This window comes from Drosophila kikkawai, chromosome 3R, assembly GCF_030179895.1.
Source record: "Drosophila kikkawai strain 14028-0561.14 chromosome 3R, DkikHiC1v2, whole genome shotgun sequence".
Lineage (NCBI taxonomy): Eukaryota > Metazoa > Arthropoda > Insecta > Diptera > Drosophilidae > Drosophila > Drosophila kikkawai.
The window spans coordinates 12,554,918-12,578,313 of record NC_091731.1 but is presented as its reverse complement, the minus strand read 5'-3'; the positions used below and the strand labels follow the sequence as shown (position 1 = coordinate 12,578,313).

At 40.6% G+C, this 23,396-nt stretch overlaps 5 protein-coding genes across 11 annotated transcripts; 4 read left to right on the top strand and 1 right to left on the bottom strand.

Annotated features, from left to right (window-relative positions):
- The first annotated feature begins 286 nt into the window (after positions 1 to 286).
- On the top strand, positions 287 to 7,121 carry CCHa2 (neuropeptide CCHamide-2). Of its 4 annotated transcripts, none has more exons than XM_017165916.3 (4): positions 287 to 410; positions 4,345 to 4,425; positions 6,180 to 6,421; positions 6,640 to 7,121. In XM_017165916.3, exons 2-4 carry the CDS (start codon positions 4,350 to 4,352, stop codon positions 6,724 to 6,726), a joined length of 405 nt encoding a protein of 134 aa, XP_017021405.1. In that variant the 5' UTR covers positions 287 to 410; positions 4,345 to 4,349; the 3' UTR covers positions 6,727 to 7,121. The 4 variants fall into 4 exon arrangements, with proteins under 4 accessions (XP_017021405.1, XP_017021402.1, XP_017021404.1 ...); XM_017165913.3 differs by having other exon boundaries at positions 292 to 481; XM_017165915.3 differs by lacking the exon at positions 287 to 410 and adding an exon at positions 3,179 to 3,426.
- A 728-nt stretch (positions 7,122 to 7,849) lies between these two features.
- Positions 7,850 to 10,819, top strand: LOC108074104 (WD repeat-containing protein 36). The gene is made up of 2 exons (XM_017166002.2): positions 7,850 to 9,084; positions 9,135 to 10,819. Exons 1-2 carry the CDS (start codon positions 7,926 to 7,928, stop codon positions 10,742 to 10,744), a joined length of 2,769 nt encoding a protein of 922 aa, XP_017021491.1. The 5' UTR covers positions 7,850 to 7,925; the 3' UTR covers positions 10,745 to 10,819.
- A 563-nt stretch (positions 10,820 to 11,382) lies between these two features.
- On the bottom strand, positions 11,383 to 14,712 carry Droj2 (DnaJ heat shock protein family (Hsp40) member A4-like). Of its 2 annotated transcripts, none has more exons than XM_017166001.2 (3): positions 14,554 to 14,712; positions 12,072 to 13,187; positions 11,383 to 12,001 (listed from the first exon to the last, which is right to left on the bottom strand). In XM_017166001.2, the coding sequence occupies exons 2-3, from the start codon at positions 13,170 to 13,172 to the stop codon at positions 11,891 to 11,893; spliced, it is 1,212 nt and encodes a 403-aa protein (XP_017021490.1). In that variant the 5' UTR covers positions 13,173 to 13,187; positions 14,554 to 14,712; the 3' UTR covers positions 11,383 to 11,890. The 2 variants fall into 2 exon arrangements, with proteins under 2 accessions (XP_017021490.1, XP_070142667.1); XM_070286566.1 differs by lacking the exon at positions 14,554 to 14,712 and adding an exon at positions 13,263 to 13,408.
- Positions 14,713 to 14,832: 120 nt separating this feature from the next.
- Positions 14,833 to 15,290, top strand: mRpS21 (mitochondrial ribosomal protein S21). Its single transcript, XM_017165922.3, has 2 exons — positions 14,833 to 15,072; positions 15,132 to 15,290. The coding sequence occupies exons 1-2, from the start codon at positions 14,926 to 14,928 to the stop codon at positions 15,246 to 15,248; spliced, it is 264 nt and encodes an 87-aa protein (XP_017021411.1). The 5' UTR covers positions 14,833 to 14,925; the 3' UTR covers positions 15,249 to 15,290.
- Positions 15,291 to 17,180: 1,890 nt separating this feature from the next.
- On the top strand, positions 17,181 to 23,377 carry LOC108074113 (proteoglycan 4). Of its 3 annotated transcripts, none has more exons than XM_017166012.3 (9): positions 17,181 to 17,225; positions 17,894 to 18,000; positions 18,148 to 18,533; positions 18,657 to 19,052; positions 19,552 to 19,680; positions 21,008 to 21,335; positions 21,402 to 21,493; positions 21,555 to 21,684; positions 22,403 to 23,377. In XM_017166012.3, the coding sequence occupies exons 2-9, from the start codon at positions 17,913 to 17,915 to the stop codon at positions 22,519 to 22,521; spliced, it is 1,668 nt and encodes a 555-aa protein (XP_017021501.1). In that variant the 5' UTR covers positions 17,181 to 17,225; positions 17,894 to 17,912; the 3' UTR covers positions 22,522 to 23,377. The 3 variants fall into 3 exon arrangements, with proteins under 3 accessions (XP_017021501.1, XP_017021500.1, XP_017021502.1); XM_017166011.3 differs by having other exon boundaries at positions 18,624 to 19,052; XM_017166013.3 differs by lacking the exon at positions 18,657 to 19,052.
- The last annotated feature ends 19 nt before the right edge of the window (positions 23,378 to 23,396 follow it).

Sequence of the window (23,396 nt, the reverse complement as noted above, 5' to 3'; positions counted from 1 at the left end):
CTACCAATGATGGCAATTCATTCACATCCGCGGGCGAGCAAATAAATCTGGGCGTTTTGGCTAAATTTGACGTTTGACGAACCTAATGAAGGGCCCACGCACAAGAGTTAACCGAAAATATCGCAGCATGCTTCTAGGCAAAAGCACTTCGGGTCCGTCGCTCGGCTCTCGGCTCGCTTCTGATTGGCTGCCTTGCGCCGGCCCACACACACACACGCAGGCCGCAGGTGCTGCAACAGCAGCTATAAAGCTGGCCTACTCGCCTTTGGCAGCACCAAAAGAACTCCGGCTTGCAGTCGAACAGCAGCAGCGGCAATATCAGCGAAACCATCCGGCAAGGACGAGGACGAGGACCAGGACGACAGACAAGGACACTTCTTTTGCCCCAGCAGTTTACCAGTCAAGTGAAAGTAGGTGTCGCCTGATAAAGACAGTGCTTTTAGATTGTGTTAAAGTCCCTCAACTCCTTACATTGTAATGGGTGAGTTTTTATTAGATACAATTTTGAAATTACAAAATATCCTAGGAGGTAGTGATGTTATTAATAAGTAAATTAGTGAATTGTTCAATAAATCTGTGAAAAACAGGATTTTTATTAGAAATTTTATTAAAAAGTATCAGTTTAAAAGTGCAATATTGAAGACTAATTCCTGTAATTGGTAAAATTGTGTCCTAAAAAGTAGATAATTTTCAACATAATTCAACTAAAAACTAATTTATATTCCCAAGATTCCTAGTTTTTTTTCTTATATGTTTTTGTTGGTTACAGAAAAACTTTGAAAGGTGAAACTTTGCCAAATATATTTATGTATATAGAGTTGCAAATTTAATGAAAATGAAAACTATCATAATGAATTTAGTTTTTATTTTGTTTCAAAAACTTCTAAATTATATTCCAAATTGATCTAAAGAAATCAATATAATATTATAAATATTTATAAGACTCAATGTAAGGAACTTGTCAGTAAACTAAGCTAAAATTTGAGTTAGAAAATGTTAATCCACTATTTAAATGGAAGTAATTTATACAGTTAATAAATCAGAGAACAAATTAGCTTTTATTTAAATCTTTAAATTCATTTAATATTAACCCATTAAGTTCCAAAGTCTTTATATTAAAAAAGAACTTAAAATATCCTTATGCAAACAATTAATCCATCAAAAGTAAAAGTACCCATCATTTACATTTACATTTTTAATTACAAATTATCCCCACAATTTCTACGTTCTAACTTCCTTCGATTACGATTAAAGCAACTTCCCTGGTTTGGCTTACATTTGTTGGCAATTAATTTGCCAATGCCCCTGAGGTCCTGTTTGGGCCTCGACCGTTTTTGTTTATTTGTCTAATCTAATTGAATCGAATTAGATTAGCAGCCATAATTATGCAGATTCCCGGCCCAGAGTGGGTGGGGTGGCTTTCAAATGCCTCATCTTCCGCTTTGATTTATTTTTGATAACTCCCACTAAATTGCTGCAGGCCACCGTGTGCCACCCCGCTGCCAAAGTTGAGGCTTCGAGTCACCGCAAAACTGCTCATTTTCCGCCTCCAAAGTTGAAGATACTAAAAGTCAACACATTCCTGCGAGCAGCTGTATAAATCAGGCATTATCCTTGGCGAGGGAAAACGGACAAGCGAAAGACGCAACTTGTTGCTGTTGAGAAACTTTAACTTAAACTTGATTTGAGTGTTTTCCCTTTTCCCGGCGCAGCGCACACTTTTCATTAGGAATTCAGAGCTCTGTAATGGGAGTTGTGCATGCAAAAATGCGATTGCTCCCAAAGGGGATAATATTAAATTATATAGTCTAGTCATAAAGGATTCAATGAAATATGCAGCATAATGAGCATAATGAATAAAAGAGCAGAACAGAGCCAGCAAAAAAATTATGAGCAAAGATTTTATGAAAAGTCAGCTCATAAAAGAGCCATAAACATTTTTTAAAGTCCAAGTCCAAGACAATAACAACCAAATAAATTTTGAAATTGATCCCACAGGGGTTTAATTTATTATAACTTAAAATTACACTCTGCCATCTGCAATTTTTAGTGGACTCTTAATGAGTGTAACTTGCCAACTTTTAGCTCTTTGCTTTTAGTACTCTAGCTTAAAACCACAGAAAGTCTTGACCTCACTTAAGGACCGCTTTAATTTAATTTTTCCTGCGCTGTTTTTTCCCCATTTGACTGGCTAATCTGTTAGAGAGGAGAGCAATCTGATCCGATTTGAAACGATTTGTGCCAGAGGCACGCTTCCATTGCCTGACCTGGTTAGCAGCTGTTTGCTTTGTCTTTGCGAGTATTATCAGCCGGTGATTAGAGAATTTCACACGGAAACCGATCGTGAACTTTGAATTGGGGATTCACTTAGAAAAAAAATAAAGGTAAATGTTGACCTAGAAAATATGTTATTTAAAATTAAAGCAATGCCTTTTCTCTTACTCTTAAAATCGAATTTTGTAAAAGATAAATTCACGCAAAAATTAAAAGAAGAAAGAGACTGATGAGGACATATACAATTAAAGGTTGAGCTACTTTCTAGTTTGATTCCATTTAACAGTGCCTATAAATTTGTCACGTGTACAAATTATTTGAGAGAATCCCAGCACCTGTGGAAATTTTACGGCATTGGAAGCCATACGAACGGGTATTAGTGACACTGTGTGGCAGCAACAGCTCATTAAGGCATTATTATCACAACTAAATAGCTGGGAAAATTGATAAGCCCCAAGGGTCGAGTGTTGCCACCGCCCTGCGCCTTTGGTAAACAATTATTATTATTATATATGCACATACCATATATATTTTTTCGTGTCATGCGAATGCTGTTATTGTTTTCGCAGTGCGTGGGTGTTTTTGTTGTGATGATTTTTATTGCTCCAGCGGTAGCGCTCTGGCGCTTTATATTAATTTCCACTTATCGGCTGGTCCATAAATTTAGCCCGGCCTGCGTCTGAAAATAGCCAGGGGGGGTGAGGTGGGCAATGGGAAAATGGAAAGCAGGCGGAAAAGCTACAGGAGTGGGAGTGAGACGCGTGACACCGTTTGCGTGGAGATTACGGAAGAGATCGCGGCTTATCAGTGGGTCGCCGAAAGAAAAAAAAAACGCAGAGCTGAGATTCCGAAGGTGGCATATAGATGGGGCGGAGACACAGATCGGTCTCAGTTGCTGGCGGGAGCTTGAAAATGTGAGATCGCGCTCAGGGATTCGGATTCGGTCGGTGGAATTGCCATATCAAAACTGAAAACTGGCAAAAACATCCGCCCCAATCATATCTGTGATTCTATATAGTAACCAGGTTACGGCAAACATAATACAAATATATAATAAATCAAAGTGTAGTGCTGATAAACCCTGAAAACAAAGAAAATACCTGCCGTATATATATTGCACAAAATAAAGATCAGCTAATCAGCTTTATTGAGGTGAGTTTTTCATGATGCAGTTGAAAACGACACGCGACCGGGTTCGGTTCTTGAATATTAACCAAGTCGGGCACACGGGGCGTATGATTGATGGCGACATCAACGCTAATACCTTATGTTATCATTAATACTAATGAACAGAATGACAGGAGACGTATCAGACAGACACGTGAGTTATTTTGGGATCTCAAAATATTTTGAAATTCAGTATTTAATTATATTTAAAGCATTACAATAAGTGTATAAATTTCAATAATGCAATATCTAAATACTCACATAAAAGCTCAAGTTACCTGTAATTAAATAATACAATAACTAAATAAGTAATTCCTATTAAAATTGCTTTTTATGGCTACACGCGACTTGTGGTTCGTTTTCAAATAATAAACTTAATTACGCACACATGTCGTATGATTGATGAGTTATAGGAGAACATCAGCTGTTGCCAAATTTTAATAGCTTTAATTTTGGTCCTTGGCCCACACAAACCCAAACATTTAGTGGAAGAAAACATGATGGTCCCCGCAAATTAAATGACTTAGCTTTTATCTTTGAATATTCTCGGAAAAGATGTCCGCAAGCTGATGAGCACATTTTGAGAAATTCCAGGCACGTAATAAACAAATGCTTGCAGAACTTCCACCTTTTGCCCTCAAGTCCATGCTAATTGTCTTTGTGTTTGTGGGGGCGTTACATAAATCATAGTTCAAAAGTTTCTGCCAGGATTAGCTTCTTAAGCGCATGTGGACTTTCGGATTCGTATTCGATTTCAACTCGCCCGCCGCTCTGTGCTCGGATTTCCTAATTAGTGTGTGGCGTGCCCAGGGGAAATACTCCTTCGCATTGTCAATGCCAGACTTCAGACTCCGGACTCCAACAGGTGTGCTCATCCCTTTTGTCTTTGCTCCTCTCTTGCAGGTATCATGAAATCCACAATTTCATTGCTGCTGGTCGTCATCTGTACCGTAGTCCTGGCAGCCCAACAGAGCCAAGCGAAAAGTAAGTACATCGTAAAAATTAGCTACTTAAAACTGAAGAATAGTTAAATTTTTGTTAGTTTTTAAGTGGCAGTTTATATTTACAGACTACTTGACGAATTATTATTCAATTTTTGTCAAGTAATTATGGGTCTTAAATTGTATAATCCACTGATAAGTTAATCAGGCTTGTTCCGGTTTCTAAACCAAACGTAAATGATTTAGGGCCTTAAAATGATAACAATAATAATTAATGGGTTTTCTCAAGGGCTTTAAATCAATTACAGAACAGTTGTTTATTTCTTCTTCATATAATTTTGAAGAACTTCTAAGTTTTAAAATGGCCTTTCATAAAATAAGAACATTTTTTCAAAGTGCACCCGCTTTTATACTTTTAAAGCTGTTCTGCTGGAAATATTCAGGTGAAGCTCCCATGAAATATTCATTAAATTTAGCTCGAAAAACAAAGCCATAAATGGGTGTCGTCACCGATGCACATCCGCATCATCCTCGCCCATCGAGGCGGCATCAATTGTTGCAGTTTAATACAAGACAAACAAATGTGCCACACGGGCGTCTTTGTTTTTCCAGCTGCGGAAAAGTTAAATGGCAAAAACAAGAGCTTCGAGGTAAAATGGAGGGTTGCAATTTCCGTTTCCCTTGCAAGTTGCCACCATCTCTCAGTATGTGTGTGACATCTATATCTGCTGAAATTATTAATAGAGAAAGTCAACCATGCAAGTTTCCAAAGACCCAGCCTTCAGTGGCCATTCCATCAGATTCCCCATTTGCTTCAATTACGAAAACTTTTTGATTTGATGGCCTTTGAAACGGCATTTAAGATGATGGCTAGCAAACTTATTTAGGAAAATTGTGTAAGGCAGACACAAAAGGAAGTCAGAAGTCAGATACCCTGATTTAAATTTAGTTTGATAATCAGCATACATACTGAAAATTAGCAATAAGGTAAAAATATGCTCAAATAATAACAAAGATTAAAAAAGTCTGTAGAGACTATGGGTAACTTTTCAGTACCAAGACTCCTAAAGATTAAACAAACAACCTTTCAACTTAGGGTAATCCTCCCAACCAGCCATAGCATTTACATTGTGCGTATGTCAAGGACAACTCCCAAGTGTGCAACAGGAAAATTTATGCTTGCCGGTGTGTGGGCGGAAATTCAAAAATAGCAAAAAGTCAAAAGTTTGTTCACACACAACGCATCAGACAAGCAAACAGAATGAAATTGAACCGTCATGGGGTCAAATGGTTATCGGAGGATGTCTCTCTTGAGCTTTGGCGAGCGATTAAAGATTTCGGCATCACAGGAGCAGTCTATCTCCCAGCAATGGGCAAAATATTGTGGGTGGTGCTCTGGGAAATGCACACGCAATGGGCTCAATTTCAAGCAAAAGGATGGGAGGTCCTGATATCGATTTGGTGCTGAGCCTGTAATACTCAAAAGGCCCATTTATAGCTTTTAATAGCTAAATAACATTTTTAAAGTATGCAATTAATATATTTGATTATTTATAAATGTTTATTTCAGTGTTATAAATATCAGAGACCCCAGACTATAAGATTTTAATTCATTAATAAAATATTTTGGAATTTCTAAGTCAATTTGTATTACAAAAAGTTCATAAAATTATTTTTTAATATGGCATTATTAGCTTTAAAAAATATAATTATGCATTTATCATTTCTACATTTAAGACATTAAAAATGTAAGCACCACTGCTGCTGTGACTAACTCACTTTTTCAAATCTTCACAGAGGGATGCCAAGCCTTCGGACATGTATGCTACGGCGGTCATGGCAAGCGTTCCCTTAGTGCCGGATCTGGGACCGGTACGGGAATGGGAGAAACAGCCTCCGGTGGTCAGGACCAGGACTATATCCGTCCAAATGGCTTGCTGCCGATGATGGCGCCGAACGAACAGGTTGCGGTGGCGCCTGAGGGCGACTTTAATGACTATCCCGCCCGACAGGTGCTCTACAAAATCATGAGATCATGGGTAGGTGCCACACACAGCGACAAAAATATTTAACATTTTATACATTAAGCAAAAAATTTGAATTAATATTAACAAGTATAAAGATATAAATATTCATTAAATTTTAGAATAAGAATAAGAATTTAAATTTGTAAATTTTGAGATGTACTTTTTTGTGTTTTTTATGCATTTAATATTTTTATAGTAAATATTTTTTTCATTTTTATTCTAATTAAAAGTTCAATCGCCCTCGACGACCGGCCACCCGTCTGGGTGAACTGGATTATCCTTTGGCCAATTCCGGCGAAATGAATGCCCTAAACTAAGGCCAGAAAATCACCTAGACATTCACCATTCCTCAACCTGCAACAAAAAATCAAGAACAGGAACTAACCTCAAGAACAGGAGCAACAACAACAACAACAGACAGACAACAACATCAGCAGCAACAAAAACCATATGAATTACTAATGAATGTTAATTACTTTCGCAACTTGTATAAAATGTTTGATAAATGTCTACACATACAGCAATCAATTTTCATGCTAATTGCTTAGGCATCAAACAACTAAGTAAAAAAAAAACTGAAATTTTTAGGGGCTGGTAAGGATTTCAGTGCAAAAAAAAAAAGAGAACAGTACGAAGGCGACGAAAAATAAAACAAAGAAAACGGCAATGTTGTGTTTCAAATTTATATAATAAATACATGCATATATACATATATTATTTATGTTTATTTACGAGGAAAGCGAAAGACTACATATAGTTGTAATTACTTTAAATAAAAATAATATTTACTCCAACATTATACCGAAGAGCGATGCATATCACATCGGAAAACTGTGTAATTATATATGTTAATCGTTATAAGTGTATATGTAAATTCCAAAAGCGCAACATAAAATATTGTGTACAAGAGTTTTTATTTGTAAAAAGAAGCGTGGTTTAAAAATATATTATGTGCTAGAAAAGAAAAAAAAAAAATACGTGTCTTTTTATTAAAATCCATTTGATTTTATATTTAATCCTTAATTATTATTAATTTTTTTTTATTTAACATCCACATTAACTACTAAATGGGTTAGGGAACTACATGGAATTGAATTTTTATATATTAGATTTCATTTCATTTTAGTTAAAAATGTTAGTGGCATCTATTGTATATATTTTTTGCTGTGTAGAAGTAATTAAAAAATCTATTTTAATATTACTTTAATATATAATATTTAATATTTAAGGAAATGAGTAGTTTTTCATAGAGTTTTAGTTGTTTTACAATTTAAAGTTCAAAATTGCTTAGAACGGTAATAACCGTGTTTTGCATCATGCAGCTTATAGTCACGCAAAGGGTTTCTTAAGATATGGCAACTCTGTTTCCATTCTGGCAGCGCCAATCTCAAAATACATTTAGTGTGGCCAACTACCTCCATTTAAATAAGCGAACTGGTCTCACTGCGTCACACGTGCTTCAACCGTAAACATTTGATTCGTTAAATGGTTTATTTTCTAAAATAACTACAAGAAAATGATGCACCTGCCGACGGATGACAAGCCAGAGGCGGCAGAGCCTCGTTCCGTCTTCAAGGAGAGCAGCTGCATCTTCCGGCGGAACCGGGCGCTCGGCTATGTGAGCAATCAGGTTCCGGCCGTTACCCGCTATGTGCAGCGCCGGAGAGACACGCTCCTGATCACCTGCATCGGGCGATCCTTCCAGGTGTACACGGCCAGTCACTTCCGGCTGATACACGTCAGTGGCCTTCATCCGGACGAGATTACCGCCCTGGCCACGGACCGCATGTACACGTACACGGCGAGCAACAAGTGCATCTTCGCCTGGCGAGCGGGCAAGCACATCCGGCACGTGTACCGCGGCCATCAGAAGGATGTCCATCTGCTGCTGCCCTTCGGCTCCAATCTAATTGCCATAGATAGGGATAATGTCATGAAAGTGTGGAACATACCCACGGAGGATGTCTATCTGGAGGTGCCCTTTCGCCCCGAGGAGTTCCAGATCACTGCGGTGGCCCATCCGCCCACGTATATTAACAAGATAGTGCTGGGTTCCCAGCAGGGTCAGATAAAGATCCTGAACATCAAGAAGAACACCGTGGTCTGCACCTTGAGCCACAGCGAGAGTAGGATCACCTGCATCGAACCGGCTCCTGCTTTGGATGTCGTGGCCGTGGGTCACGGTGACGGTGCAATCGTTCTGCTGAACCTCAAGTTTGACGAGGTGCTAATGGGATTCCAGCAAGACTGGGGACAGGTCACCAGTCTCGCCTTCCGCACGGACGGACCACCGATCCTGGTGTCCGCCTGCAGCAACGGTTACATGGCCTTTTGGAACCTGGAGGAGCACAAATTGGCCGGCCAACTGCAGGCCCACGAGGAGTCGGTGACCACTGCAATTTGTCTGCCCAGTGAGCCTGTGGTCTTCACCACCTCGCCGGACAACTCGATGAAGACGTTCGTCTTCGACATGCCGGACGGTGGAGCGAGGCAACTGAGGATAAGAGAGGGTCACACAAAGCCACCGCTCTGCATTAGATACCATGGCAGCTCGGGAGTGTCCATTCTCTCCTCCGGCGAGGATAGCACCATGAGAGTGTTCTCCACCATTGCCGAATCGCTGAACAAGAGCATGGGCAGGGCCACCTATAACCCGAAGGCAACAAAAAAGAAGAGTGAGTAAATTTACTGCAGATCCATTGATTTTATTTCAAGTATTCTTCAGACCGCTTCCAGTACGATAAGTTCTCCATGCCCCCCATCCTGGAGTTCACCTCGGACACGGCACGCGAGAAGGAGTGGGACAACATAGCCGCCATTCATGCGGGCATTATTCAAACCACCACCTGGACGTTCGACAAGAACCGCATGGGCGAACACCGCCTGGTGCCGAAGCAGTTCCACAACAAGAACCGCAGCGATTTCCAAAGCGAGACCACCTGCCTGGTGCTTACCCACTGCGGCAACTTCGTCATTGTCGGCTATAGCACCGGGGACATTGAGCGCTTCAACATTCAGTCAGGAGCACATCGTGCCAGCTACGGTTCCCCGGGCCACCAGAAGGCAGTGCGCGGCGTAGCCAGCGATAATCTGAACCAGACAGTGATTTCCGGCTGCTCGGAGGGTCTCGTCAAGTTCTGGGCTTTCAAGGGAAAAGTTGACAAGCCAGTAGCAATTCTTCGGCTGGCGGATGGAGTTGCCATGATGCGGCAGCACCGCGAAAGCTCCATGCTAGCCATCGGCCTCGAGACCTTCAAGGTGTTCGTGCTGGACATGCACACGCGTGTGATTGTGCGAAAGTTTGTCGGGCACACCGCCAGGCTGAATGACCTCACATTCAGTCCGGACAGCCGTTGGCTGATCACCGCCGCAATGGATTCGACGATAAAGGTGTGGGACATACCCTCCTCCTACATGGTAGATCACTTCCGAGTGGAGGCGCCCTGCGTTTCGCTGACCATGTCGCCCAACGGCGACTTTCTCGCCACAGCGCATGTCAATCTGTTGGGCATTTACCTGTGGGCCAACCGGACGCTCTTTAACCAGATTTCCCTGCGCTCCATCGATCCGAGGGAGCCGGCTCCTTATGTGGGCTTACCCACCAATGTGTGCGATGCTATGGGATTAGAGGATGGCTTGCAGGAACTGGAGATTGACGACGAGGATGAGACTAAACTGGGCGAGCTTATCGATGCCAAGTACGAGACTCCCACTCAGCTGTCCAATGAACTAATAACGCTGTCCGGCTTAGCTGCATCGCGGTGGCAGAATCTGCTGGATCTGGAGCTGATAAAGCAGCGCAACAAACCTAAGGCACCGCCAAAAGCTCCCAAGCTGGCTCCATTCTTTCTTCCCACAGTTTCAGGCCTGGAGCTCCGCTTCGATGTGGAGAATGGGCAGAAACCGGATGATAGCTCACGCATCAAAAAGGCCTCCACGCTGAACAATCTAACTGCCTTCGGACAGCTGCTGGAGGGAACAGCGGACAGTAAGGACTTTGCGCCCGTAGTCACGCACCTCACCCAACTAGGACCCTCGATGATAGACTTTGAGATCAAGTCGCTCCATCCGGAGGCTGGAGGTACTCTCCTCGCCATGGTGCAGTTCCTTAAGCTCGTGGAGTTTATGTTTGGAACCAATCTGAACTTTGAGCTAGCGCAATCCTACCTAAGTGTCTTCCTGCGATCCTACGGCTTTGGCTTGGCGGAGTCCCCGGAGTTGGTGAAAGCGCTGCGCAGAGTTTCTCATGTGCAGCAGGCTGCCTGGCAGCGGGTCGAGGAGAAGCTGATCTACGGCACGGGCGTTGTGGCTGCCCTCAGGAACTTTGCGCATTAGTTTGTAGTAACTACACGTGTTCTTGTAGAGATATTAACGAATACATATTGTAAATAAAGTTACAAGACATTTTAATCTATGTTTTTTACTTTGGATTATAACCTCGACTTCAACTGAGAGAGAATGAGGGAGTTCCGATCTGATACCTTTCTTGCATTCCGTTTTCTATGGAGCTCTTTAGTTTCTGATTACATGTTTAAGCTTTAATGTGGCTTCAAACCTGAGAGAATAGTTTGAATGGAAACAGACAGATGGCTAGATCGACTCGGCTATTGATGATGGCCAAGAATCTATTTACTTTATAACTAAAATATCCACAAGGGTGCAAACTTTGAGAACTCAAAGTTTGAATATTTATTACTTATTCTATTAATAAATCAAATCAACCAACCCCCACTCCGACTTATATATTTACTTTTTATCTTCGGTTAATCCCAGATAACAGTTTAAATACTGTACCCCATAAGAACTGGAAACGGTGGCCAGTCAAATTAATCACGCCAGGCACTTTTACGTCTGCCGTACGCCAGATATCTCCAATTCGAATTAGGCGAAATGATTCATCCCCCAGATGACTGTGCACCCGATAATGAAATTAGATAACTAAGGCAGGGGAGAAATAATATACTACAGCTTGGTTGAAATTGTGTATTAATTATTTATTTGTTATATCCGTTTAAACTAACGCTTTTATTTATGCTGGAATTAAATAACTTAAACTTGTTTCTAGACGCGTTCGCTGGCGCGGACTTTACATACGGTTCTAGTGGCGGCTGATTTTGCGTTTCAGTTTAGTTTAGTTTCAGTTTCAGTTTCCGTTTTTTGATTCTTTGACAATCCAACTCAACATAAACGAAATGAAAATGTTCTCATTGGTTTTCGAACAACCACGCGTTATAGACATAGTGCATATATCTGATAAGTTCTTTGATTTATACCTAAATATCGTAGCTTGCATGAAATAACGTTAGATCTCGATTGGTTGTCTCCTAGTGTGTTTGCTTGGGTGCTTAAGGGGAGTTCTTCGGCCATTGCAAGCGCAGTTACAGTGTTCAGGGAGCTGGTTTACATATTTTTACTGCTGGTTGATTGGGTGTATTATAGGGGAAGTGAGTTGTCCGGAGTGCAAACACGCAGCGGGGGCGCTTAACTCGATGTACACTGCTGGACACGGGGACCATCCTGATAGCCACCATCGTCCTCATCGTAGGCCATGCGCTGGTGTTGCTGGCGGCGTTGCTTGGGATCGAAGTCCTCCTGCAAAAACCCATAGAATATATGCATTAGCAGGGAAGTTATTATAATTTTTCTTTGCTTTAAAACTCACCAAAACCGTCTGCTCTGCATCAATTGGAATGTCAACCTCCGGCGCCGGCGGCAGGCACTGTTTGAGCGTGGGCACCACAGACGGATTCATCACCTCCGGGAAGATCACCTCAAACTGAATAATCAGTGTACCCTTCTCCATGGGATTCTTGAAGATTGGCATGCCCTCTTCCGCGATGCACTTGGTCATCTCGTGCCGAATAACCTCTCCGGGCTGGGTGGAAACAATAAGATCGCGGTCGTCCAGTGTTTTGACGATGCGCTGGAATCCGCACAGCGCCTCGACAAGCTGCAGTGGCATCTTCATCATCAGATCCTGGCCGGCGTGCGCAAAGGTCGAGTGCTCTTTCTCGTCCAGCAAAATAATAATATCACCCGGCTGAGATTCCGGTTCGTGATCGCCCTCGCCCGTGAACACGATCTTCTGTCCATCCCGCATTCCCTTCTCGATGTGGACCTCGAGTACCTTACGTTCCCGCACAGTTTTGCGACCATTGCAGTTCTTGCAGCGATCCTTCTCCTGGATGGTCTCGCCAGTTCCAGCGCACTTGCGGCACACCTGCTCGATGTGCTGCATGATGCCGGGGGCAATCTGCTGGACTCGGGTCTCCACACCGTTGCCCCTGCACTGCATGCACTTCTCGATGCTTCCCTTCTTGCCGCCGCGGCCCTCGCACTTGTCGCAGATGACGTTCTTTTGGAGCTGAAGTTTCCGAGTGGCGCCGTTGTACAGCTCGTCCAGCTGCACGGACATCTGGTGCACCACATCCTTGCCGCGCCTCTCGCGCCGCCTACCACCGCCGCCGCCACCGAAACCGGCGCCAAAGAACTTCTCAAAGAAGTCCATGGGATTGCGGAAGTCTCCGGAATCGGCACCGCCCTTCTTGATGGCCGCCTCGCCGCCGTCATCGTACACCTGGCGTTTGTCCGCATCGGACAGCACCTCGTACGCCTGCGAGATGGCCTTGAACTTCTCGCCCTCATTTGGGTTCTTGTCGGGGTGGTACTTGAGGGCCAGCTTCCGGTAGGCCTTCTTCAGCTCATCAGGCGTGGCATTCGGCTTTACGCCAAGCAGATCGTAGTAGCCGGTTTCCTTGACCATCTTGTAAGCTGTTTACTGCAAAGTAACGAAGCGGAAAGGGTAAATATCCACACTGAAGAGGTTTGTAAGATACTACGTTTTTGTACTGACTTGTAAAACGATTTCAAAATACTTATTTATTTTACGACTAGTAGAATATGCAAAATTTACAAAGAGGTCAAACTGAATCTTTAAGTTTCAAACATCATTTAAAAAGAATGCAGCGCCTACTGACTAATGGGATTTGAAAACATGGCATCAAGAATTTTATAGAATTGAGAATGTTTGAAAACAATAGCATATGTTTAAGTTAATGAGACATTTGAGAGTTTCGTAGGAACGATTAATATAGTTATAGCAATTTTGTATTCAATATACTCCGAATACTTTTGCGGCATTTGTGTATTTTGAAATCTTAAGGGGTTTCTAAGAACTGAAGAATATTATTATAGCGATAAAACCTATAAAATGATGACTCAGAAATAGTGCAGTGTGCACTTGAACAGTGTTATAGAACACTTTTTGTATAGAATATCTTTTGATAAACATCTAGAGATGATCAAAATTTTACTGCTTCCAATCTTTGCTTACTTTGATCTCGATTTTACGATCATTCTCGTTGTAGGTTTATTTTCTCCCGGTGTAGGTGTGGAAGTGGGAAGGGGGACGCTATTGCCGGAAGCTAGAGCCCGGGTTTCAAGGTCAGACCGCCGCCATGTGTGTGCGAAAATAACTGCGCCGTTTTCTAGACAATTTCTAGAACGTTTTTTGCCCATTTCAATACACCGCGAGCAGCTGACGCTCTCTGCCCCTTGCCACCACCCCTCTCTTTCGCACACGCACACATACAGACAGTTTCTAGAAAATTTCGTCAGCCCGACGCAGCCCTGGTTGCGAACGGCGACCGTAAAGCAAAGAGAGCGATAATGAAAAACCATAGAACTACATGAAAATCGGACAAAGGGGAAAGGGCATTCACTCGAAAATGTTTAAATGAATTAAAGAGAGCTGTGCTCATTGAAATACCACGTTTTCGCAAGTCACAAACGAGAAAATCATATTTTTTACCAAAGAAAGTTAACATGTACACACCTTCACATACAGTCCGTGTGTCTGTGTAGGTACCAACATGTGCCGCGCAAGACGCTGCGTCAGAATTATTGAACAAAAGCCCAAAGGAGGAGGAAGAAAATTGGCAGCATTGGCCGAGGGCCATCGATTTTACAAAACCCAAAAACCAAAAGCGCATCACACAAAAAAAAACAATTATCGTTGATTACTTAACGAAAAAAGAACAGAGGAAAAAGGAAGTGTCTACCAAATACACACACATGCATACACTCTCACGAAAATGGGAAGCGAAATGTGCAAAATCACTTGAAAATATCCGAATGCCTCTTACCTCTTCCTCGTGTTGTGTGCCTAAAGAAATAACGGATATTTGCAGCTGCGTTCCTCGAGAGCAACTCTTTATACAATAATTTTAAATATACAAGTACTTTTCTACAGCTTACTATGGCCGCCACGCTTGGAAAAAATTCGTAGTGTGACCAAAGTGGTTCACTACGAGAATACGCTAAAAATAAACATTTCCGTTTTCGGGGATTATTAGGTGAAGCTAAATGTACAACTATGAAGTTGCCACACTGCCATAAATATGGTATTTTTTTTGTCAACAGCTGATAACCGGTTATTTGGTCACACTATTTGGTTGCAACCTATTATTTAATAAACATTTATAGTGAAATTGCTGAAATAAAGCAAAACAGCAGAAATGAGACACGTACAATTTCTGGCCCGCACCGTTCTGGTGCAAAACAACAATGTGGAGGAGGCCTGCCGCATGCTAAACCGCGTTTTGGGCAAGGAAGAACTTCTCGACCAGTTCCGGCGCACACGCTTCTACGAAAAGCCCTATCAGGTGAATTTCTGACTCTTAAAAGAAATATATTTATTAATTAATTGAATAAACTATTTCAGGTGCGTCGCCGTATCAATTTCGAGAAGTGTAAGGCAATATACAACGAGGACATGAACCGCAAAATTCAGTTCGTTCTGCGGAAAAATCGAGTTGAGCCCTTTCCCGGTTGCAGTTAGTTTATATTATCGTCATTTAAATAAAGTGTAGAAAACCTGTAAGAGATCTGTAGTCTTTGATATAGGCTTTTTTAGTTATACAATCCTGCCGACAATTATAAGACACTCTGAAAGATTTATTTTTGAGCCTTGCAGGAAAATCAGGAAGCATATTACAACAAAATCAAATATACTGAATTGAAGCTTAATGAATTCTGCTTAAAATCTGATTTTCTTATCTCATATAGCGTTAAAAATAGCACAAAAGCCTGGTGCTTAGCATGCCTAAAACTGTATCAAAACAATACGACACGTGAATTTTTTTCAATTTTCCTAATATTTTATTCCAATAATGGTAAATAAAAAATCGTTTAATGTTTAATAGAGCTTTCATAAGCCTTTGCAACATTTAAAAGTCTCTTAGGCCTTGAATTCACTGAATTTTTAGGTAAATATTGTTCCACTCTTTATGGTAATCTTTTATGAAGCGCTGGGTCTCTCTCTCTCTCACGGTAAATCGCTGTATTATTCTGCATAAAAAGAACATATTCTTCCATATTTATTTCCAAAAATGTTAAAAGACGATAAAACAATACCTTTTTGTATACTCCACTGTTCATCTTGGATTTGTGAAGCACAGATTAAGCGTTCTAGACGCATGAAAGGCTCCCCAAAACATTGCGTATACGCCCCCGAAACTGGGCCGTCAAGATTATTGTTAAGGGGGGGGTAAGGTTAATTCGGTGCAAAAATGCCCACTTTTCAAAAAAATGTTGTGGCGAAACGGCTAAAGCTAGCTTAACGAATTAAATACCATATAATAACACAACATTTGAACAGTTTGTGATAAATTTTGTATTGAAAAATATTTAGAGGTAGAGGAGTTATAGGGAATCTCCCGAGTCGCCTCCAAAAAAAGTTGGTTTGCGGTGTACATCCTAACTGTCCACAGAATCATCCGATCTACAAAAATTATACCTCATTCGTTAAAGGATAAGTGTCCCGAGGTATTCTCGAAGCGTTTTTATTTTTAAAATTTTTTCCCTATTTTTTATCAAAATTTGAAGTCAAAACCCCGATTTTTGACTAAAAAATTAAGTTAATTTGTTAAATAAAAAATATAAGAAAATTAAAAATTAAAAAAAGCTCGACGAGAATACCTGTAGAATTATCTAAAGAAGTTATGTTCCAAATTTCAAACCGATTGGTTTAGTATATTTTTAGTTATCGTGTACACCGATTTTCAAAATGGCATTTTTCAGGAGAGCGCTTTAAACTTTGTGATTCTCATGCATTGAACACCTACCGACCTTCGTTCAGCTCCGCATAACTTCGTCAATTTTACTATGATTGATGTAAAACTTGGACACAATATTCTTAAAATATTGAACTTTTAAAATAAAAAATAAAAAAAAATTTACGAAAAAAAAAATTAAATACCTTACCCCCCCCTTAAGAGAAGAAATTATCTAAATGAAAATTATTTAAAAAAAACCGTATAATAGAAAAACGTGTTAAAATTTAAGCTTAAATTCGACATACTTCACATCCCGATTTTCCTACGAGAGTCGAAAGTAAAATTTTCGGGGTGTCGTTAAAAAACAGGCAAAAGAAGCACATGAAGATATGAATTAATTTGGGATTCAAAAAAGTATATTGATTATCGTCAATTGCATTTCAATAAATTATTTGAATTGTAGATTTACTTAATACAAAACAATAATTTTGCACTATGAAGATGAATAAATAATACATTTCCCGAACCATTTATTTTTACGGAACAGCTTTAAAATAATGGAAAAATGAATTAATATTAAAATACAAATTTATTTAAGTCGTATATCCGCTTCTCAGTCCTTCGTTCCTTGATGAGCTTTTGCGGCAAGAGAAAGCTTTCGGCAGCCGTTTTCTAACGGTGTTCGTGCTCCGCTTATAATATTTTTTGCCCTCGAACGCTACAGACGTGTCTTCGCTTTCTCGTAACCGTAAATCGTAGAGGTAAAATTGCTTTCCTTTCATTCAGAAGTTTGGTCAATGCTTTAAAAGCGAAATGCATAGTATAGCAAAACGTTAGCATACTTCTTTGGGAAAGTTCCGTTGAATGACCGTGTGTTTGGGCCACAAAGTGCATTATTTTTGTGAAAGTGTGCAATTTGTGTGTGTGTGTGTGCACGAGTTGAGGGCTAGAGAAATTCTCCGGTGGCCCTTTAATTCAAAAGATTCCCCAAACGTGCCTAAGTGATTTTCCCCATTGCATCGATAATTCGCTTATGCGGCCAATTTACTCAATTTACACTCGAGCGTGTCTCTGTGTTGGTGCAAGAGAGTGGGGGGGAGGGAAATGGAGGGTCCATCAAAGTTGGCATGTTCTACTGTTCTGCTTTGTTGTTGCCTCGTTCTTCTTGGCGTTTTTATTATTTTTACTGCTTACTTGGTCCGCTTTGTTGCTGCCTTATCGATTTCTTGTGTTATTTTTAGCGTGATTTGCATATGTATGTATGTGCGTGCTCTGCCTGTATGTGTATGTGTGTGTGTGCTTTTGTGTCCAAGTTGTTTGTGCTTGTTTTTGCGCTTCCTTTTCAGTTTCCTTTTGCAGGCCATGTTTGTGCTGGCGTAATCGAATCTTGGCTGCTAATCAAATGAATTACGTCGTGTGTCACTTTCAGTTTTTTGGGATTACACGTCATGGCGGCGGGCAATCTGTTGGCCATCCTCCTCCTGGGCAGCCTCTGCATGGCCCACGCATATCCGGCATTGTTGCCCTACATTTACAGTGAGTACCGTTATCATCATTTTACGTCTTAAAAAATGCCGGCTAAAAGCACCTTTTTTGTTTATATGTAAAAGCGAAAGTTATTTTTTATGTTATATTGTATTATTAATATTTATTTTATTTGTATTTTAATTTTCATATACACAGGTCCTTCCAAGCGGAATGGCGTCGACTTGACTTTCCCCCAAATCGAGGACGATGTGAGTGAACTAGACCAGCTGCGAAATGAGCCAGGAGCGGTCTTGTCCAAGCGACAGCAGGACGGAAGCACGGCCCGAACCACCACCACCACCAAGGAGAGCGTCGAGGAAGTGGCTGCTGCTCCAGAGCCTGGTCAAAGCCCAAATCCGAACATCCTGCCCGACCTGGAGCGACAGCTGGAAGTGGCTACACCTTTGATTTCAACCACTACAACGACCAGCACTTCGGCTACTACGACAACGGCCACGTCCAAGGAGGAGGGTGAAAGATCCCAGCTGGAGGAGCCCAAGACCCAGATTAAATCCGTGGTGGAGCCTACGGCCCATGCCAAGGTAAGTGCCGTTCCCTAATCCCCTAGAGAAGCCTCCCTTAGCCCGCTTGCTGTACTCCTGGTAAACTCCTCCTCTTTTGCTAAATCCAAGTGTATATCCACGAAACCACCCAAAAATCAACAGGCATTTTACGGGGCAGCTCGTCTAGCCTTTGGTCAAAATCCGGAGGTACTACCAACGACTACCACAACCAGTACAACGACAACTACAACGACTACGACACCAGCTCCTCCTCCAGCAGAAGCGGAGCCAGCAGCGGAGTCCAAGTCGGAAACAGAGTCTGAACCTGAAGCTGGAACGGAAACGGAGGCAGAGTCCACCGTAGATGTGGCCGGAGAGCCAGCCGAGGCGGAAGATCCCATTGGCGAAGTAGCCGAAACCGAACTGACCGCTTTGAATCCGCCCAAACCAAAACAGAATCACCATGAGCCCAACAAGGAGACCATTGGGGACATCGTCTTCGATGTGGTGGCCCGAACAACTGAGCGCAGGTCCAGCACGCCCAAGATCACGGCCAAGGTTCTTATGAATAATCACAGATAAATCCATAGATCAGCACACAAACAAATTGTGTCCTCAATATCCTGACCGTAGAAGGGATTCCCACAAAAATTAAACTAATTGGAAATATAAACTTTATATTGGCAAAATGAAGAGAAAAGAAACACATGAAAAATCATTGATTATATTGGCAATAAAAACTTTTAACAATGGAACTTAACACATTTTCCGGTCAACCAAATATGTATATTGGCAAACATCTTCAAAAAACTTATTCATTATCTCAAAGAAAAATCCTTGAGCCCCATGAAAGTCATAATGTACTTGAATCAGTATCTATTTTAAAATTCAAATAAACACAGAGATTGGTAAACCAAAATGCATTTCAGGCACACCCAATAAAACAAATGAACCCAACCTGCTAAACATTTAATACATAAACTCTCATTTAATTATAATTATAAATATTGTATATACAGAGTGTTCTTTCATCGTTTTCTAACTTTTCCCATTTCAGACCGTGCAGCACTTGCTGCGCAGTCCAAATGGCCAGTACTCCTCCTTTGACATGGCGCAGTACATTTTCTGGACTGGCGATGAGACAGCTGTGGTGAAGGCTGTGGAAGAGCTGGTTGAAGGAAAAGTGGTAAGTTTTCCCACGCTGTTAGGTTTTAAATTATAAATTTTATAAGAATGTATATAAGTTTTCATTTACTGGGATATTTATTCTTCTTTAATGCATTTTAAACAAGTTTGTATAAAGAGATCGTTAAGTTAGTGCCTGATTTCACAAATAGATTAAGTTTTTCGTGATATTGACTTAGTCTTTCATCGACTGATAATAATAATGACTGAAGCCATGAGGCTTTATGAGAGGAGTCTCAAAATGGGAATGGCACCTTGGCGGTCCAAAATGTTGGTGGAACTTTGGTGGCCCAAAATGTTGATGACATTTGGGCGGTCCAGAATGACATTTCGGGGGTCCGTGGGAATGGCAGCCGAAGGGCGGCGAGTGGTGGTGGTGCCCATGGTGATGTCCATGATGCCACTGATGTCCAAAAGCTGGCCAGTGATGTGCATGGTGTCCGTGATGTCCATGGTGTCCATGATTTTCTTGGTTAATCTTGTGGCGACCACAGTGGGAACGTTTTTCTTCTTGCGGCGGATGCATGTTAAACTTTGTTAAAAAATTGGTTTTATTATATTTTCCTTTAGAGATCTTCTCCCTATGAAAGTTGGCTTCGAATTGATATTCCCAGTGCTTTAACGGACGCTTTTTATACTCAGCTGGCCCTGACACACCAAACATTTTGCGATTAAATAGTATTCATTGTTTATCTAATCGGCTTGGGTTTGTTTTCATATGGCGAGCTGCGCAATAGGTCTTGAAATATTGCAATAATTTGGTGTAATTAAATGTCAAGTTTGTTATTATTTTTAGTCTTTTATATGTAATAATAATTGAGGTCTAGAATATTGCATTATTTATGTTTAATTAGTAACAACCATCACAAAGTTTGCTTTCTGGGGGCAAGATATACTTTTATTTATGGTAAAAACTTTAATTAAGTGTGAATTATTATTTTTGTATTAATAATATTTTTTTGTTCATGTAATATTTTTTATTTTTCCTTTTTTTTTTTGTTAAGTAATATGACTGGGTTAAAATGCTATACTTTCTTGCTGAAAATGTTGTGAAATTCTCAAAAAACCGGTTTTAATGGGTTGTAGTAAATTCTGGTCTTATGTTTGTCAAGCTGTGAATTTATCTTTATTTATAAACCTAAGTATTTTTTTTTATAAGATTTAATAATTAAAAGTATAGAAGTATTTATATTAATTTTTTTTTATATTTATTGTTGTCTAAGTCTTAAGACAGGGAGAAAGTTATGAAAATAGTTCGTAATGTAAAGCAAATATAATATTTATAATTATTTATTTATATGTATAAAAATCGTACAATTTTGTTCCAGATCACCCGTGAAAGCGCCCTTAAATTCCTGCAGGACATTCGGCTGGGCATCGAGTTCCTGCAGCGGTCCTATGCCAATCGCATCTTTCCCGAGGAAGTTCGCCAGAACCAGCTGAAGCGTCATAGTCCGCCCAGCACTAGGCCCCCAACCACAACCACAACAACTACGACGACAACTAGCACAACCACGGAGAAGCCCTTCCCAGAAGTAAGGGAATCTGGATCCCAAACCGGGATGCCACAAGAGGCAGGAGCAGCTCCCATTAAAAATTTCGATAGCTTCACCTTCTGGAACAAACTAAAGGTTCTGGACAACGAAGCACAGCAAGGTTGAAAAGAGACTAATCAAAGATAAATTAAATAGGCATAAAATGTAAACTTTATTACATCCCCAGATCTAACCGATTATGATGAGGGTCGGGCCAAAATTGTGGAGTACTTGTATAATGAATATTCGCTGGAGGAGATACTCTACAAGCTGGCCAAGGTAAGATGATAGTACTATTATGTATGTATTCCGATTGGGACTCATTTTATTTTATTTGAAGGTGATGTTTGCCCAATCTCTGTCCCATGGTTCAGATGAGGCTCAAATGGAGCTGCAAAAGCTCACGGAATTCTTAGAGCGCGAGGGCAACATGGGTGTCATTCCCCTCGATTTGCAGAAGAAAGTCTTAAGTGAGTTGATCATGCATTCAACATAAATTGTATTTTATATATTTCAAGTTCTTAATAAGTTAATATAAATTATTATTGTACAACATTCGTTTCTCCACATTTAACAACGATGAGATCCCATCGGCACACTTCGTTTCGTGTTACACAGTCCAATTTCATCACATTTGGCTTAGCTTTTCATGTTCTGATGTCATCACAAGTCTTTCATGGCCTCATAATAATATTGACTGAAATTTTGTCTCTTTGTGAACGAAGATACAAAGCATTTCCTTGGTCCTTGTCCTTGGTGATTCCAATTAATGTCAATTTTATGCTGTCCAAAACGACAATGCCAATGTCGGCGATGTCCACTATTTTCCTGTTGAATATTGTGCTGTTGCTCCTGTTGTGGCGACTCCATTTTGCAGTTATTTTGTAATGTTTAATTAATGTATAATAATTTAGTTTTCCGGTTTCCCAATGGAGAACTTCTCTCTTTGGTTGCTTACTAAGAACTGATTTTCCCACAGCTTTATTAAAAGCTTTTATACTATCTCGCTATAGCGCTGGGCACGCATTTCGTGATAGCTTTGATTATTTTCATGTGGCAAACATCTAGATAGGGCTTGAAATAGTGCTTCATTTGTGTGTAATTAATTGAAACCCAAAATCGGTGTAAATGATTAAGTTTATTCTACAAAAATATACTGCAAAATAATCATTGATATTTTTATTTTAGGAGTTCTCCTAAGCGCACTATCGGACACTTTGACCGAGCATCCTGAGCTGCTGCCGGCGGCGCGCGTCAATCTGGCCAACCCGTATTACAGGCTTCCAATGCATACCCCCAGTCTATAGAGCTCCTCTATGGACAATTATCAGCTAAATACAAATCTCTATATATATATGTTACCACGCATAATCCGCATCAGCTGCTAATGGCATATACCCACTGATCGGCGCTACTCTGGGGAGGCGCACTCTCTGAACTTTAATTAAACTGGGCCCTAAGTTCACCCCGCGATCGATTGGCACCTTCCATTTTGGTTTACGGATTAGCCTACGTGTAATATAGCAAAAAAGATAATGAAAATACTCCCGTGATATTTTTGGTCAGGCAGAGGCTGAGAATAACCTTTTACACTTACGGTACGATAAGAGAATCAAAAACAAAAGACAAACCAAAGAGTAACCGAACCAAAACAAAACAAAACAAAGTAAAACAAAATCATAACTGACGAGAGAGACTTGCGCCCCTTTGAGCTTTTAAAATTAAAATAGATTATCTATATGTATATGTCCAATGTATGCATACGAATTGGCACACTTGCTTATATTTGATATGAGTTTGTTAGTTAGATACAATGAGGTTGAGGTTGAGGTCGCTGGCAAAATCGATGGACGGCCACGGACGACCGTTTGAAGCAGGAAAGGGCTCTGAGTCCGCCTATATCAGTAGCAAATATGTATGGTTATAACCGCTCCACGGACGAGCGTTCTCAGTCGTAAATAGTTCTTACTCTATATATGTTCTCCCCCGAATAATTGAGCATTGCATGCATTATTGATGGATTGGTTAAATGATTGATTGCGTTGCGAGTTACATATACGATATGCATATAAGAACTAGAACCTGTATCAACAATTATCGATTATACACTCAATATACATACACATATATATAAATATAACTATAAATATAAATAAAATAAAATATGCGTCCATTTCTTTGG

Coding starts and splice junctions, on each gene's coding strand:
- CCHa2 (XM_017165912.3), top strand. CDS start 3,517: ATGGCGACATCAACGCTAATACCTTATGTTATCATTAATACTAATGAA. Junction 3,596..4,344: donor GAGACGTATCAGACAGACAC/GTGAGTTATTTT, acceptor CCTCTCTTGCAG/GTATCATGAAATCCACAATT. Junction 4,426..6,179: donor CCAACAGAGCCAAGCGAAAA/GTAAGTACATCG, acceptor AAATCTTCACAG/AGGGATGCCAAGCCTTCGGA.
- LOC108074104 (XM_017166002.2), top strand. CDS start 7,926: ATGATGCACCTGCCGACGGATGACAAGCCAGAGGCGGCAGAGCCTCGT. Junction 9,085..9,134: donor GAAGGCAACAAAAAAGAAGA/GTGAGTAAATTT, acceptor AGTATTCTTCAG/ACCGCTTCCAGTACGATAAG.
- Droj2 (XM_017166001.2), bottom strand. CDS start 13,172: ATGGTCAAGGAAACCGGCTACTACGATCTGCTTGGCGTAAAGCCGAAT. Junction 12,002..12,071: donor ATGCAGAGCAGACGGTTTTG/GTGAGTTTTAAA, acceptor GGGTTTTTGCAG/GAGGACTTCGATCCCAAGCA.
- mRpS21 (XM_017165922.3), top strand. CDS start 14,926: ATGAGACACGTACAATTTCTGGCCCGCACCGTTCTGGTGCAAAACAAC. Junction 15,073..15,131: donor TCTACGAAAAGCCCTATCAG/GTGAATTTCTGA, acceptor AAACTATTTCAG/GTGCGTCGCCGTATCAATTT.
- LOC108074113 (XM_017166011.3), top strand. CDS start 17,913: ATGGCGGCGGGCAATCTGTTGGCCATCCTCCTCCTGGGCAGCCTCTGC. Junction 19,681..21,007: donor AGCTGGTTGAAGGAAAAGTG/GTAAGTTTTCCC, acceptor ATTTTGTTCCAG/ATCACCCGTGAAAGCGCCCT. Junction 21,685..22,402: donor TTTGCAGAAGAAAGTCTTAA/GTGAGTTGATCA, acceptor TTTTTATTTTAG/GAGTTCTCCTAAGCGCACTA.